The 15,464-nt window shown below is 39.9% G+C and overlaps 1 protein-coding gene across 6 annotated transcripts in view; it reads right to left on the bottom strand.

Annotated features, from left to right (window-relative positions):
- The window catches only part of atp8a1 (ATPase phospholipid transporting 8A1), a 95,509-nt gene that overhangs the window by 67,691 nt on the left and 12,354 nt on the right, over nt 1-15,464 (bottom strand). For 5 of the 6 annotated variants that reach the window (XR_010165129.1, XM_063876254.1, XM_063876256.1 and 2 more), the window contains exons 2-6: nt 11,671-11,785; nt 5,803-5,902; nt 4,325-4,423; nt 340-385; nt 99-139 (exon numbers count right to left, since the gene is read on the bottom strand). Coding sequence is in view for 4 of the 6 variants with exons in the window: in XM_063876254.1 (XP_063732324.1) it covers nt 99-139; nt 340-385; nt 4,325-4,423; nt 5,803-5,902; nt 11,671-11,785 (401 nt within the window). In the remaining 2 variants the exon portion in view is untranslated. Of the gene's footprint in view, nt 1-98; nt 140-339; nt 386-4,324; nt 4,424-5,802; nt 5,903-11,670; nt 11,786-15,464 lie in introns of those variants that run through there. The other variant, XM_063876257.1, reaches the window with a different exon arrangement.

Genomic DNA, 15,464 nt, shown 5'->3' with positions numbered 1-15,464 from the left:
CAAAATTGACAGCAGCACACTAGATGGCAAATGTGCTCTAGATGAAAAACATGTGAGCTGGTGAAATTGACAATTAGTGACACATTGTGGTTAAATACCTTCTCCCAGTGCACGATCTCCCAGGCACCGTTCCTCAGAACTGTGGTGAGAAATGAGAGAAATGAGAGAGAGAGAGAGAGAGAGAGAGAGAGAGACAGACAGACAGACAGAGAGTTACAGCAAGAGACAACGAAGGCAAGGACAGAGAAGACTTTCAGATTTATGAAGGATTTAATGAACACTAGTAAGTCCAACAACACACAGGCTTTTACAATAAAAAAGAAGAAATGCTCTCAATACCTTGACATTCCTTTTTGTTGACAATGCTGTCAGCATTGTGACGTTTCTGTAAGGAGAAAAAGAGCATAATTTAACCTCTGTATGCGTGAATTAACAAAGCAACAACAAAACATTGAGCTGAAACAACAAGAAAATAATCAGACTTATAACCATGTTGATAAAAGCCTCCACTTCTCTACTTTTGAAAGGCCTGAAGAAGCTGACACCTTATAGCACCACCTACTACGAAGTGAGAAAGAGGAAGTATAACGAATATAACACCTTCTCACTGACTGCAGAGTTTATGTGAACACTCTTACAAGGACTATACCACCTTCTATCTGCACAGACTCATTCTGCAGTAAGACATTTGAGTAATGCCTCTTACAGGACCATGACAGCATATTGTTTGTTGTGGCACCAGCAAGAACCCCATCATCTTAAACATGTTCATGCCTCCTACCCTTTGTAACTCAGCTTATGCAGAGAAAATAAAAACTGGTATTGACTGTGGCTGTGCAATATTTGATTTATCATATCTTTCACAGGAACAAACAGCATTCAATAATATCACATTATATATACAGTACATCTCAGAATAGTGGCAACAAGGTCAACAACGGGCCACCAATCTGAAAGGCCATTTGCTGGAACCACGTGCAAACATACAGTATGCGTCTGTGGGAAATGTAACGGTCGTTGATCATAGCTGTCAACAACAATTTCAATGCAAAGCATTACAATAAATATATTCAGGCCTTTCAGACTGCTTTTTGCCATGACGCTTTACGTTACAGGGCATGTCAATATGGACGAACACCTTTAACTACTGTACAAAAAAATTGAATTTTAACATCTACAATTCCACATAATCGACAAAACCCATCTGCTGATGAACACGTGGTTACATAAAAAGCCTCAGATTTGCTACTCAAATGGATCTTGTGGTCTGATATGTTTTCCATTTAGCTTTACTGGACTATCAAATACATTTAGCTACTAATTTACAGTTAATTTAAAAGAAAAGTATGTTGCAAATATGAAACTAATGAGAAAAGCGTTGGAAGGAGATACATGTCCTTTCTACCACACACTGCGTAGAACATTTTCTTGTCGTCCATAATTGTATGTCAAGCGGCATATTTGACATTTGGCACTGAAGTGTCCACATAAAAACCAACACTCCCCTATAGGTGCTGTTTTGACTTCATCTTGAAACTAATCAGCATTATTTGCCTCGCGTCTCTCTTGTTTGTTGAACAGTCATGAAATCAACTGTGACTCCAACAGCTGATTCCAAGGGACAGCTTGTCAACTAGCATCACGCTGAGTAATAATGTGTTGCTGAGTCCGTCTTGTATAAATAATCACTGTTTCCCCATGTAGCTCCTCCAAGCAACATGTGCTGCTGGACTCCATTACTGAGGAGAGGACGTCTCCACTCATGTCCACTCACGCTAATAATCTGTTTACTTTGAAGATCTATTCAAATTTAGTCTAATTGTAATGCAATTTAAGGCTAATGTGGGTAATTTGGCACACTGTACTGTACTTTTCAAGAGGGGAAAAAGTGTTCTTGTTGACTGCGACAAAACAGAGCGGCGGAGATGGGATGCATCGATACAAAGCTGCTAATGGAGCAGTGTATAAACCGTTGAGCCAGATTTCTCCAATGAGCTGTGTCACGAAAGCATCTAATGAAACCCCACAATTTCAAATGGAACACTGATTCAGTTTGATGCAATAATCAGTTTCTGATCATGAAACACAATATATATAAACTGGGGGTTGTTCCATGGAGGCACATACTGAATTAATCATCTATCAAGTGCATGCTCTTCTTCCCAATCCACTTTCTGTTCTGTAGCTTATTCATTTATTTTGATCCCTCCCTTCCTCTCTTTCTGAGAAGTCTTTTCCTTAGAAATTGTGTTTCTTTAACACCTTCCCCGCCTACATTCTTGCTTGCAGATGTCTTTGGCTATCATCTTGTTTCATTACATCATCATATCTGAAATCCTTCAATTTTTACAAAAGGCGTTTGAATTGTTGCAAAACATAAGGCGTGTACTTTCCTGAACACACTGTCGTTATGGTTTCATTATTTGTGCTTCTCAAGATTATAGCAAACACAAGAAAACGAATCATTGACCCAAGAAAATACATCACAATGCTCAGCTTTTTATATATTATGAAATACTCTGAACCCTTAAGCTGAATCTCTTCTCTAGGATTTGTTTTCTCTCACACCTTTGTTTCATCCACTCTTAAGTCTCCTCTACAACGATTATACTGCAGCGTGTTTCCTCTCTGTCGTCCATTACCCGACTTCTTTTCAGGCTCCAGTTGAATCAAATTGTTCTTAATATCCCTGCAGCGTTCTGTAGTGTCTAATGAAATGTCTGACTGCATCTGTGGCGTCAGACTTTTACCAGCTGCACTATACCCAGAAAACAAGTTAGCTGGTAGAGACCTTCATGAAGCTCATTCATCATCCCGTCAGCTAATTTCATTCATCCGCACAATATCTCTTCTGGCAGTATAGACCGTTCTCGATTCATAAATGTGTAGTAGCAGAGAAATGTATTTATATACAGTAACCTTACTCCACAACTTTTTCTGCCTCACCCCCCCCCCTCTCATATTCTCTCTCGTACCTTCTGTCCCAATGGATGTGGAGAAAAGGCGGATGTGCTGTATTTAGATGATGTGTGTAATCACAGTGCAGTGGAAGGCGAGTAGCATGCAGAGGTTATGCGTAAATACTGCAGTATCAGGCCTCTGTACACTATAGCGGGGGAAATCTGAAGGCAGCAGAAATAATAAGGGCAGAGCTTCTGCAACGTTACCTTGATTAACCTGCTCATGTGGCTTAAACGAGAGTGACGCAGTAGTGGAGATTAAACTGCTGTTTTCATTTTAATCTCACTGGAAACTTAACAGCCAACAACAAGGTAAGATATGTGCTGAGCAGCGTGGGTCCATGGTGCATGATTCATGAAGTTAGGGGTCGATGTTGCCCTGTCAGGTCAACTTGTGAGGGACAGCACAGTACAGGGAACAGACGTGTGCAGGTGACCTTCAGCGATAAAGACGGAGTCATCACCGCTCTGTTCCCATGTTTTTCACAACAGGCCGAGAGAGAAAGTGCTGCGCTGGTCCCTTCAGCACGAGATGGAGGCTAATAGTATAGAGTAACTGTCCGCTGAGACCTGCATGTACGATCGCATTGCAGGGTCACTGCAATACAGTACAAGGCAACATTCCCTCACTTAGTTTGAATGGGCTTGAGTGGATTACTTGCCAACATAGACACAAACACACTCCAGCAATGAAGAATTCATACAATATTTTTATTTTACCCTCCATCATGCTCTATAAAATGCATAACCTATTTATTTTTTAAGCATCTGTTCAAAAGTTCTGATATGCTCAAGGGCAGACAGTTGTATTGTTTTGTTAGTGCTAACTGCCTTTGTTCACAAGCGTTCAGTATGTAGGTTAATTGACTGAAAGAGAACTGTGGGTGCAGTAGGCACAGCTGTGACCTCGGAAATGAGTGTGTTTGTGTGTACGCACGTCTCTGTGTGATAATGTGTCTATATGTTGGGGAGTTCCCTGCTGTGGTCATATAAACATCCTGATTCCTCTCTGATGCAGCACTCAGAGGACAAAGCCAAAGCCCTCACTCTCTATAGAGCGACATCAATACAACTGAGAACTAGTAACCTACTATCCTAATTAAGGAAGGTAATATAGAGATTTCTGGTCCAAGAAACACAATTCAGTGGGCCATTCTTGAACAACTGCGGAACCTTAGGTACATGTAAGGCAAATCATTTTGAATAAATGCAAACACTTATGTAAAATGATATACCATAGCAAATAGATTTAAGCCAATTCAAGCCAGATCTAAATATAATGCCAGTCTGCTGAAAGCGAGATCTTCTGACAGGGGGGACACACACCAAAACTAGTGTCAAATAATATGTGAGATTTGTCTTACCAGATCCTCAATGAACTCCTTCACAGCAGCCACCACCAGGATGAAGAGCAGCGGCACCAGTGTGGTCCAGCGACCGGTGGGAGACACATCTGGGATTTGCTAAATGAGACAAAACCTTTTTTTCAGGAAAAAGAATATCGACACAAACTTTGCGATGTCTGGGTATATAAGGTTCTCAGTACTATTTTAATGCCCCTCTTCCCACTTAATGTTTAATGATTTGGCTATTTTAAGACTTTCGAAATTAACAGTTAAACATCAGCGTAATTAAAGCTGAGTGAGGGCCACAGGAGATTGTCCCTTTTATAGCCCGGAGGAAAGTTGAACGAGATAGATCTTATGTCTCCCTCATCTGCATAGATGTTTTATTCAAGGTCGCCGCATCGACAGGGTAGGTAATGAAGATTCACACTGGCTGCTTTTCAAAGCAGCTTCTTCAAGGTCAGTGGATAGAGCCCTTTCCCATCCTCAAAGCTCTCATTAACAGAGGCTAGTCTGTCAACACGGATATAGGTAAAGACAGACTCTCAGTTCTATGCAGCGCTCCTTCTCTCCATTGTTAATCTGTTCTGGAAAGCTTTGAAAACACCTGAGACATGGGGTTTTGTCCGCTTTGAATCATATAGTAATGATTGGTGGTTTGGGGCTTCCAGTGTTCTTAAAAGGGATTAATGGTAAAGAAAGAAAGTCTTTGTTCTGAATCAAAACAGTGCTAAGATCTGTTGGTAGTTTATGGGAAGTGATCAAAACACAAGCAAAGCCAACGATCAGCTGACACTGAAGCTCTACTGCCTGTAAGTAATGGTACAGTAAGGGAATAAAATACAATGCCATGTCATGCACGGGACCCCATTTATTTCAAACGCATGGTATATTCAGTATAGTGTGTTAGGCCTGCGGGCAAAAAAATCTATAAATGTCAAAGAAGCACACATAGTATTACATGTATTATTCATTATGAGGATATATAAAATACTGTGTGTGTGTGTGTGTGTGTGTGTGTGTGTGTGTGTGTGTGTGTGTGTGTGTGTGTGTGTGTGTGTGTGTGTGTATATGAAATTACAGAATTGACCAATAGAAATGGGGTCTAGGTGGTGTCAAATTATATTTTAAATTAAAAAAGAATAGCTTAGAAGTACAGTGATTAAAAAATCATTCAGATTTAATTTGTATTTGTACATTTATTTTACATGTGATTTATTTTAATGTATATATAAATAAATAATAAAGAATACTAATTTTCTAATAAATTATATTTTCATTAAAAAAAAATCAAATAATACAAAAAAAATTACAAATTAAATTAAAGTTAAATAAATCCATGTTTTTTCCAAAGTCAATAAGTAACTGTGGTAAATAATATTGATCTCAATACTGACCAAAATAATTGTGATTGTATTATATTTTTGTATAATTGAGCAGCCCTATTAATAGGGTAACATCTTTGTTTTGAAGCACAGATTCACAGCTGATCTTACCTGCAACAGTGCAATGAAGAGAAAGAAGGCATTTGCTGCTCGTCTGAACTGCGAGTAGAGGAATCGGGGGAGGAAGGTGAGGACGTTATATTTGGCTGTGCTGAGGACGGCATCAGGCAGCAAACAAGGCCATGGTGGGAGGAAGGAGGCAAGAAAAAGAAGACAGTTAGTTCTCTCTCCTTTTCACAAAGCAATGTTTAGATACATTTATATTTTCCAACCCAGTCATATCAAATATATGCATTTTATATAATCATTCACTCATTGAACAAGGTACTTTTTGTTGCTGTGTTTAAGTGAGGGACTGATGAACAGCAGAGAGCAGTGTACTCAGTGGTCATAAAGAACGATTGGGAGGAGGAGGGGTGAAAGTGCTCCTGTCGTACATGAGCTATGTTGCCTGTGCTGCAGTGGGGCTGGGTGGTGTGTGTTGGCAGTGATGGTGGTATTGTCGAGGCTGGTGGAGCCTTCATCAGCCTGAGAGTCAAACCTCCAGCAGTCTGACTTACAGCTGTGTTAAAGGGCCAGTCAGAACCTCCACTTTGGGAGAACATATGCGCCATGATGTACGCCAAGCCACTGGCAACACTTTGCTTACTCACGCACACACAAAAGCCGTCACAAACACACAAGTAGAATATCACAGAGTTTAGCCTCCAACACGTCTGAAGGGTGTTAAGCATATGGAGGTTAAAATAGTGATATCACTGTTTGTTCCTGTTAAACTGAATCATGTTGGACAGGCGCATTTGCAAGACTCGTGGAACGTCGACAAACACGATGTAAAGCTATTGGATAAAGAGATAGCATTATTCAATACAAAATAATGAGTTTGTTATCTGAGCGCCGAGTACAGCTGAGCTGTCCACTGACAGTGAGCGAGACAGAGTGAGAGTGAGTGAGTGAGTGAATGAGAGAGCCATTGTTCTGACAGCAGTGCAGTGTAACACCAGCCTCACATCGGACAAGGGTCAGCGAAGGGTCAGCTTTGTTTCTTTCAACAAAGTATCGTTTTTCTTTCAATAGCTCTAGTTTTTTCACTTTCGGTGACATCTATGAGAAATCAAAATCTTTAAATACTACGTAGTTTAATAGCGATTACGCTTTATTCTGAAAATTTGTATCAGCGTCGTGTTATTAAAATGATCCTGTTTAATATGTCCTGAATATAATTGTCAGTTGATTCATTTGATCAAAAAACATCACACCAAGGGGAAATTCAAACCAAATAAATACAGATAATTGTTTATAAAGTAAGATGTTTTAATTCTTGATATTCGTGAGGTACATACATTTTGGGGGTAAAGTTTCCTGTAAAAAGAAATCATCCTTTGTGTTAAAATAAGATCAGTTTTAAGGCTGTCTGAAGATATGATGTCTTATTTTATAGACATGCAAATAGCTTTAAATCTATAAAGACTAAAGAGTATTTCTACAGGCCTTATGTGTGTTTGAAATGAGTTTAATACTGAATTCCATGAGGACAGCAAACATAAAACAAAAGGAATGCGAGCCAAAGAATAAACACAAGGTTAGAGCACAAATCCATATACAAGTAGCTAGGTTGCTGGTTATCATGAAGTGTGCATTTATTAGCTTATCAATGGGATAGATAAGTGTGTGTGTGTGTGTGTGTGTGTGTGTGTGTGTGTGTGTGTGTGTGTGTGTGTGTGTGTGGTGTGTGTGTGTGTGTGTGTGTGTGTGTGTGTGTGTGTGACATTATGCCTTTGTAATTTCTAAAGCAACATTTCAGGGAAAGGTTTGGTGAATTGTTCCCTTTAAGTTTACTTTATTGCCCTCACCATCTTTATTTCTGATCTATTGGGTGAAGTGAGTCCCATTCTGACTCCTGGTCACTGCATCATTTCCCAGACTCATTTAACAATCAGCTTAATGGATGATTATGGATCTAATATTATATTTCCTGGTCGTGCCCTGAAGATCAAGACAACATGAGGGAAACCCCTTTTTCTTAATGCAGTATCTCTGCAGGTTTGGCTTTACAGGAAGTCATTATGAAGGTCTGTTCTGGTTTGCCTGACAAGTCAAAACAAGATGGACATACATTGACACAAGCGTTTTGTTTGATTCCTCTTTGGAGCCACACCTCTCTAGCATCTTTTCTAAAGAGTTAAACATACAACAAAACAACACAGAGCATCCCATTGGATTGAAACATCAATGGGTGGATTTAAATGCAAGAAAATAAAGAGCTAACACAATCTAACTTTGCCCGTAATTCAACAGCTGTAGAGCAATCAGTCACATGACGTTACCACACTGAAAGGGAAGCCAATGAGGATGTTGCAGCATGACTTGCAAAACCTCTCAGAGGTGGTTTCCCTTTATTTTAGAGAATAACCAGTATATCTGACAATACAAATAATATTTAAAAAATCTTTTGACATTATCATAATTCACTGTGTAGGCCTCTTCGCGTGTGTGTTCTATGTAAACAAACCTTTCACAGCAACAGAAACCAATACTTTTACTTGTTAAATTACAGGTGCTCTTCTTAAAAACTTCCCAAATGGAGTTTTCTTTATCTATAAAACTAGATGAACAAAAAGCTAGACACATGACAATACTAGCAGGTTATGTCACACTTTTCTAATACAGTACACTCCCTTGTGGGTCAATCTCTTCCATCTGAGGCCAGCAGGATATAGCAGTGTATAGTAAACCACAGGAGAGATGATCAAATCAGCCACTGAAGCTCATGCAGAACAACCACAGTCTATTCAGACAGCTCATTGGCAGACACAAATCAGAATCTTGTTTATATCTATTTGTATATGTTGAATGGATCAAATTGTAAACTGAATCTCTATATGGTGTTTGTAGGGTCAGACCGGTTGTTGATTTAGCATACAGGATGATGATAAGTCCTTGTTTGTCAAGTTATTTAGCTTTGCAAATACTGCAGCCTGCATGAAGCTGAACAACAGGTTGGATCACTATTTCTGTACTGGCCTTTTAAGATGGGTCTCTATGTGTGTGTATAACAACAGAAGCACTGCCTCTCACCAGTTAAATGTGATAGTTAAACTTTATAATGTGCAAAACTTCATATTGAATTGCTCTGAGAAGCTTGAATGTGGTCATGATGATATAAAACCCACAGAGTTGTGGACAAAGATGAATAAATACCACTTAGGGAAATGTGTAGTGTCATGTGATCACGTGGCAAATTAAGGAACTCTTCTCAGACTGTACAAACGAATGTAGTCAGTGTGCTTTTCTGTCGGTGTTCATAACTGTCTGTTTGTATGTATGCATGTCAGGATTATCTCTTGTTTTCCACCCAAGGCATGCAATATTAGGATGTCAAAGACACATGACAGCAAAATGGGTTTGTAAAGCCACTCCTGTTTGCTATAGGATGAGTTGTGGATAGCGATTAACAATCTATAAAAAACAACCAGTTCTGCCAGTAGCTAAATAAACACTCCACATGCATACAGGAGAGAACAGGCCGCCTTTATGTTGTGGAGCAGGAGTCACATACGTGTGCATCTGAGTGATGGTGAGCTGTGACATGTTCTGCAGGTATTGATGCTGCAGAGGGGAGATGAGAGCAAGTGAAAGCAGAAAAACCTGTGATGGCTGCCTGCTTGTAACATTAGATTCACAATTTATTACAGACCCAGCGCCTGTAGGTGTCTCCACAGATCTTTAGAGCAGACTAAAGCCTGATGGGCCTCCAAGGCTTGAGTCCCATTTTTGGACACATTCAGAATACAAATACTCAAAAACGTTGTTTAAAATTTGTCTGCAAGCTGTGTACTTCAGTCTTCAAACAATACGTTAGCACACTAAACAAAGTGAAATCAGTTAAAAAGGAAAAAACGTGGCTGCATTTCAATCAGATCCAAGGGAGAGGATCTGAAACAAATGTGGTTTGAAAAGGCATTAACATGCAAGCTTTCAATTCAGTGTGAGCTCAGAGAACAGACTCTTTAGTCTCTAAAAACTGTGCTAATAGCAGTCAAACTTCGATACATACTGCTGTTATATTTATACAATTATATTGGATTGACTTTCAGTGGAGCAGCTATCATACTTCTGATAAATGTATTAATAGAAAGTCTGAGACGATGATTTCTTATTGATCATTGATCTGCCTAATGTTGAGTGTTTGTGTGGTAACAGCATCTGGTAAGATCACACAAATTCAGTAAACTATATATTTTTTAAATGGTGTAAAGGAAGATAATATGCATATTGCTCATCTGCTTTCATTATTTGCAAATTCATAATTTTCTATTTTCATTTTCCTACAGCAGTGTCTTTGTAAGCACATCTCAAGCTACTCATGCAGCGGGAACGCTAACAGTAATATTCATTGACAGAGGACGACCTGACCTAACAAACGTGACCTTTAATGCTAGAAGCACTGCACTCCTCCAGGAGAACAAACATGATAAAAAGATCTAGCCTGGATAAAATGGACTTAGGCGTCACTGGTGATACAAATCTTGCAAGTCCTTATCAAATATCATATGGCTTAGGGGGCTGTCATAGTACCGATATAGCCTAGTGGCAGCTCCTGGCATTAAAAACTATAGCTCTGTACCCTGTTTTAACTCTGGGGATGGTATTTAGTCATCTTAATAGGGTGAAACACAATATATTTTTCCCTTTAAGACGAGATTTTCTCAACATATGTTCAAACAGGCCCTTAAAATGAATTCTGAATTTTACAGATAGCTTGCTTTTGAGAAATGTTCCCCAGGCTGACATTTAAGTAGCAGCAGCAGATACTCTTCAATCCAACAGTTTTGCTTGTGAATCGAAAGGTTAATGTAAGGTTAGAGGCAAAGTGGCAAGTTATGCTGCAGGTCACCATGAAAAGCAGTGATGGCCTCTGGGTTGCCAGTAGCAAGTTAAAAATAGCACCAACAGCCAAATGAGAGAAAACATTTCAGATGTGAGTTATTAAGCAGTTACATACAACTTCATTTTGAGTGACATACAGTCCCGGAAAAAAAAGTCAGAGAACACTTCAGCATTGTCAGTTCCTCTGGTTTGACTAGTTATAGATATGTCTTTGAGTTAAATGAATTAACTTATTTTTTATTGTTTTCTTTAAACTACTGACAACATTTCTCTGTGTTGGAATTCAACAGAGACTGGAATGGCTGCCATACATGTAGAGATAAAGACTTAATGTGGAGTGGTCTCTTTTTTCCGGAGCTGTAGGGATCTAACATAACACCGGAAATGCTGGATGGTAAGTGCTAATGGTTGACCTTGCGACATCGAAGACAGAAGTTTGTATTCATTGAATGCACAGTATCTCTATACCACAATAAACCTCTACAGGATGAACATGTTTCCTTCATCCGGTGTTAAAGACATCACTGAGGATATACTACAGACATTGTTTATGATTGTATAGCTTTAAGTGTGTTGCTTCCTCAGCTTAGTGAGAAACCATTAACTCAAAATGTGAAGGTATATGGACATTCTAGTGTAGCTTTTCCAATATTGTGCACAATTGAGGCTGCACTGATATTTAACTTAAAGAGGTTTGGTTTTTCAGCTCATAATGAACGCAAGAAAGCGCTAAATGCCCAGTGTAATGCATGTTGGAGAGGCGTACAAAAGGACAAACTGCTGGGGATTTTACTCTAAAGGTGGTACAAACAGACCAAAACCATTACTACTAGCCAAGTATTAGGTTCACATGGAATACTACCGTACAGTAGCAATGGTAATGCTACGTGTTTACCAAAAACAATAGTCAGCATTAGAGTTTACAACATGCTCCCACACTTATAATACCTAAATGCAACTGCCTTTCAAAACCAACCGATGATTCAGATGATGAATTTTTAAATTTCCATTAATGCAAACACTCCTTACCTGACTCGATTGTTGCAAAACTTGGCAAACTGCGGCTGGTTGAGGTATATCATCCGGGCATCTTCCTGGTCAGCTAAGGACGTCTTTTCTGCGGTGTCCTCTGTCTTTTCATATCCTGCAGCGGGGGGAGAAAGAAAGACATTCTATAAGAAACTAAATCTGCCTTGAGCTTAAAAAAAGGTAGGATGAAACGGTGTTTTGAAGTCTTTGAGTTGGTGAAAAAGTCCCCGAAGGAGTCTTCAGAGCCTGTCAAAGGTAAGTCCCTGATTTCAACACTCTACAAATATAGAAATCACAGTTGACCTTGGTTCTTTAGAAACCTGAAATATAGAAGTTGTTGGTGCTGTGATGGATAAAGTTGGTATTGGAAAATGTCTAATTTTGAAACTTTTCAAAAGATGCGTCAAACTAAGATAAAATGACTTTGATTTGATTGCATTACTCATTAAGTAGTAACTGCAGTCCACACAATATTTTGACCAGACATTAGTAATTCTCCACATGATGCACTCGCCTTGGATCAGGAGCAAGGATCTAATAGCAGTGTAATGCTTAGATAATTATCTTAATGAAGTGAGGGGGTGGCGGTGCTTTAAAAAGTCCTACAGTGGGATTGCCAAATGACATGCCACTGACAATACATCTCTCATTAACCGCCTCCACAGTTTAATGCAGCTCAGAGAAGTAGCCTGTTATATAATAAAACAGGGAATCTCCTGCTTGACTGTTTCACAGCATGACTCACACGAACCAACATATCTACTGTACGGAGCAAAGCATGATATTCCTCATGTTGGTTTACATCAAACTGTCTGTTTTAGGAGATTAGTATTTTCCTCAACTTCTATTTGTATAAAGACCACGTGTAAAATGGGTTTTTGACACGCCCAAATCACTGAGTAAATGATTTTATTCTGCTTATTGAAGAGACGTGTTAGAAACTGCCAATGAAAACGTTCCATTTGGAGCCAGAAATTAGTTAGAGATTGGAATTTCCTGTCTAAATTGACATCCTACTGTAGAAGGACTCATTTTTGAGGATCAGTTACAGTAATGTGGTGTCATGTAACTACAACACAGAGGTACTGTAGCATGCAAGATTACAGTTCAGACCAAATGCATGAGAACAACCCACAGAACTGTTTCTCTCACACACAGATTTTATGCATTACTGACAATTTAAAAAATACTTTTGAAAAGTGCGCTTCATTGGCAGAAGCAGCACTATCTTTGGGGTGGATAACGCTGCTTATCTCTCAATTTCTGGAATGGTTAATAGTACTCTGCTCCCACTAGGTTCAACGCAGTGGGATGGAGCCATGTAGGCTAAACCCACACTTCATATGAGGGCTGAACGTGGCTCGCAGAGATGCTTGTTTCTCAGGGATGCAGTTTTTTCCATAAAAAAAACACTCACAAATATTGTTCTTCTTTGATTGGCAAGCGGCCTTATGGGTCTTGGTTTGCCTCTGTAGGCAAGATCGAAAACCCTCACAGATGGACGTGCAAGCTTTCATGCTGGAGACAGGTGCTGCGTCATGAGAAAAGGATGTCTAGGGATGTTGCGTTGGGAATATCACACGCCTCTAGCTGGAAATTGCTTACTGCAGTGCGGGACAGCAAAAAGAAAACCCAGAAGTATCTTTCTTTTGAATACTGAGTGACATTTAAAAAAGATAGAAGGACCGATTCCACAAATACAGCTTTCCTCTTTTGAACATCTCTCTAAATTATGAACACATATAATACCTTTCAGCTATTTGTGAACCAATAAATATCATTGAACGGAGACCTCTCCTGGTATGGAAGGAGATATATAAGGCAGTAAAATGATATCTTAACACATTAGCATTTCTCATTTTGAAACCTTATTAAAGTGTGCTGAAAATAGGCGTCAGTAAAGAAAATAAGGCCCAGCTAAATATTGCCAGGGCCATCCATCCATCCATCTTCTCCCGCTTTTCCGTCAGGGTCGCGGAGGTAACAGCTCCAGCAGAGAGCCCCAAACTTTCCTTTCCCTGGCCACATCAACCAGCTCTGACTGGGGGATTCCAAGGCGCTCCCAGGCCAGTGAAGAGATATAATCCCTCCACCTGGTCCTAGGTCTACCCCTCGGTCTCTTCCCAGCTGGACGTGCCTGGAACACCTCCCTAGGGAGGCGCCCAGGCCAGGGCCTTGTTTATATTATTTTAAGGGGATAAGTTCTCGGACTAACCTATAACTAATTCCTTTTGGCAGTTCTGCTTTACAAGTATTGAAAGTACAGGTGAATAAGTATATCCATTGGTCGGTCAATAGTTGTATGATCGAACAAATGTTTTTATTAAGCTAGCAAAAACAAACAGGGGATGCTAGCAGATTAAAGCTACTCAGATAGCAGGGTTTACTACTTCTGTTCTCTAAAATAAAAAATGGGGTTTGGTCTATTGGTCGGACAGTAAAAGACATGTAAAGGCTTTGTGAAATGTATTCTTAGCCTTTCGTTTGTATTTACGAACATTTTATAACTCAATTTTATGATGAAAATTATAATTGGTTATCAGTCCAAGCATTTGTTGTGGTTACAGCAATTAGGATAAGATAAGAATGACTTGATTAATCCCAGACTGGGAAATGTTTGTGTTGGTGGTTGATGTTTAACCTTAAATGTTCTGCCAAACTCTACCGTTTGAAGTTGAAATATCTGACACCACAGAGGCAGAATGGACAGACGTAATATTGTTTGTAAAATGAGAAATGATGGAAAATAGGATTCCCGTGGTTCAAATGGCCCAACCTTCCTTTTATTTGATGTATCTATCTTAATGTCCTCAGCATAGCTAGGAGGGCACTACTGTAAAACTCTTAAGTCAACAGTTTCCCCAAACTCTCAGGTTACATGCATGTGATCCGGCTGCTGCAGCACGGCCTTCCTTAGCATGTGGTCGTAGTGGAGTTAGGAGATATGAGGTAGGGAAGGCATAGCATAGCTTCCACAACTACAGATAAACCCTGCAGGTTAAAAATGGAAAGAAGTGACACTAAGGGCGGGGAGGAAAGCTGGCGGACTGCTGGAAACATCAACAACAACAAAACGCAGAGTCATGAGGTCCTGTAACCAGAGACTCATAGCGGATATGGCCCAGTTGCAACCTGCATGCCTCCCCCCCGCCTGCAGTTTTTCTTCCTTGTCATGTCAAGTCAGGAGGAAACAAAAGGCTTACACACTCGCAACTTTCTCTGCTCTTCTTTTCCCTCTAGCATTCTCCTCTTACTCTTCTTGGCACTTTGTCAGTGATGTTACACAAACCCTGAACCTTAAATTACAGGTCTTGTTATTTTAATGGCCCACTTGGCTTCGCAGAGAGGATTACCGGAGGAGTGTGTGCCAAACCTTCCTTCTTCGCACCATCATCTCCTGATAGTTTCTCCCCTGAGCATGTGCTCCAGGGCTAAATATAACTGGCCCCCTGTAGTCATCTGGTCACCGGGGGAAACATGGGTTGGCTATCCCAGCACTGGTATGCAACACGTCAGATCTGCATAGGTGGTTTATTGGATTAGCGTGGTGACAAAAGGGTAGGGGAACGAGGCAGGCGATTAAAGAGTAGAGATAGTGCTTGAGTAGGGAAGCTTCCTGCTATGAAAGCTCTGGTCAAAGGCCATTATAGGCCGAGTGCCTGGGGTCCATAATATGATGTAGTCAATAAGTGGTTCCTTGAAGTAAAAGACAGATCTATTTATGTATACAGTGGGTCATACAGGGTCATCTATAAAGCAAAACAGAGGTCGGTTGATAAATTGACCGAAACATT

The sequence above is a fragment of the Eleginops maclovinus genome, chromosome 23 (genome assembly GCF_036324505.1).
Source record: "Eleginops maclovinus isolate JMC-PN-2008 ecotype Puerto Natales chromosome 23, JC_Emac_rtc_rv5, whole genome shotgun sequence".
NCBI classification, from domain to species: domain Eukaryota; kingdom Metazoa; phylum Chordata; class Actinopteri; order Perciformes; family Eleginopidae; genus Eleginops; species Eleginops maclovinus.
The sequence above is the reverse complement of the archived record's forward strand: the minus strand, read 5'-3'. Positions and strand labels throughout refer to the sequence as shown.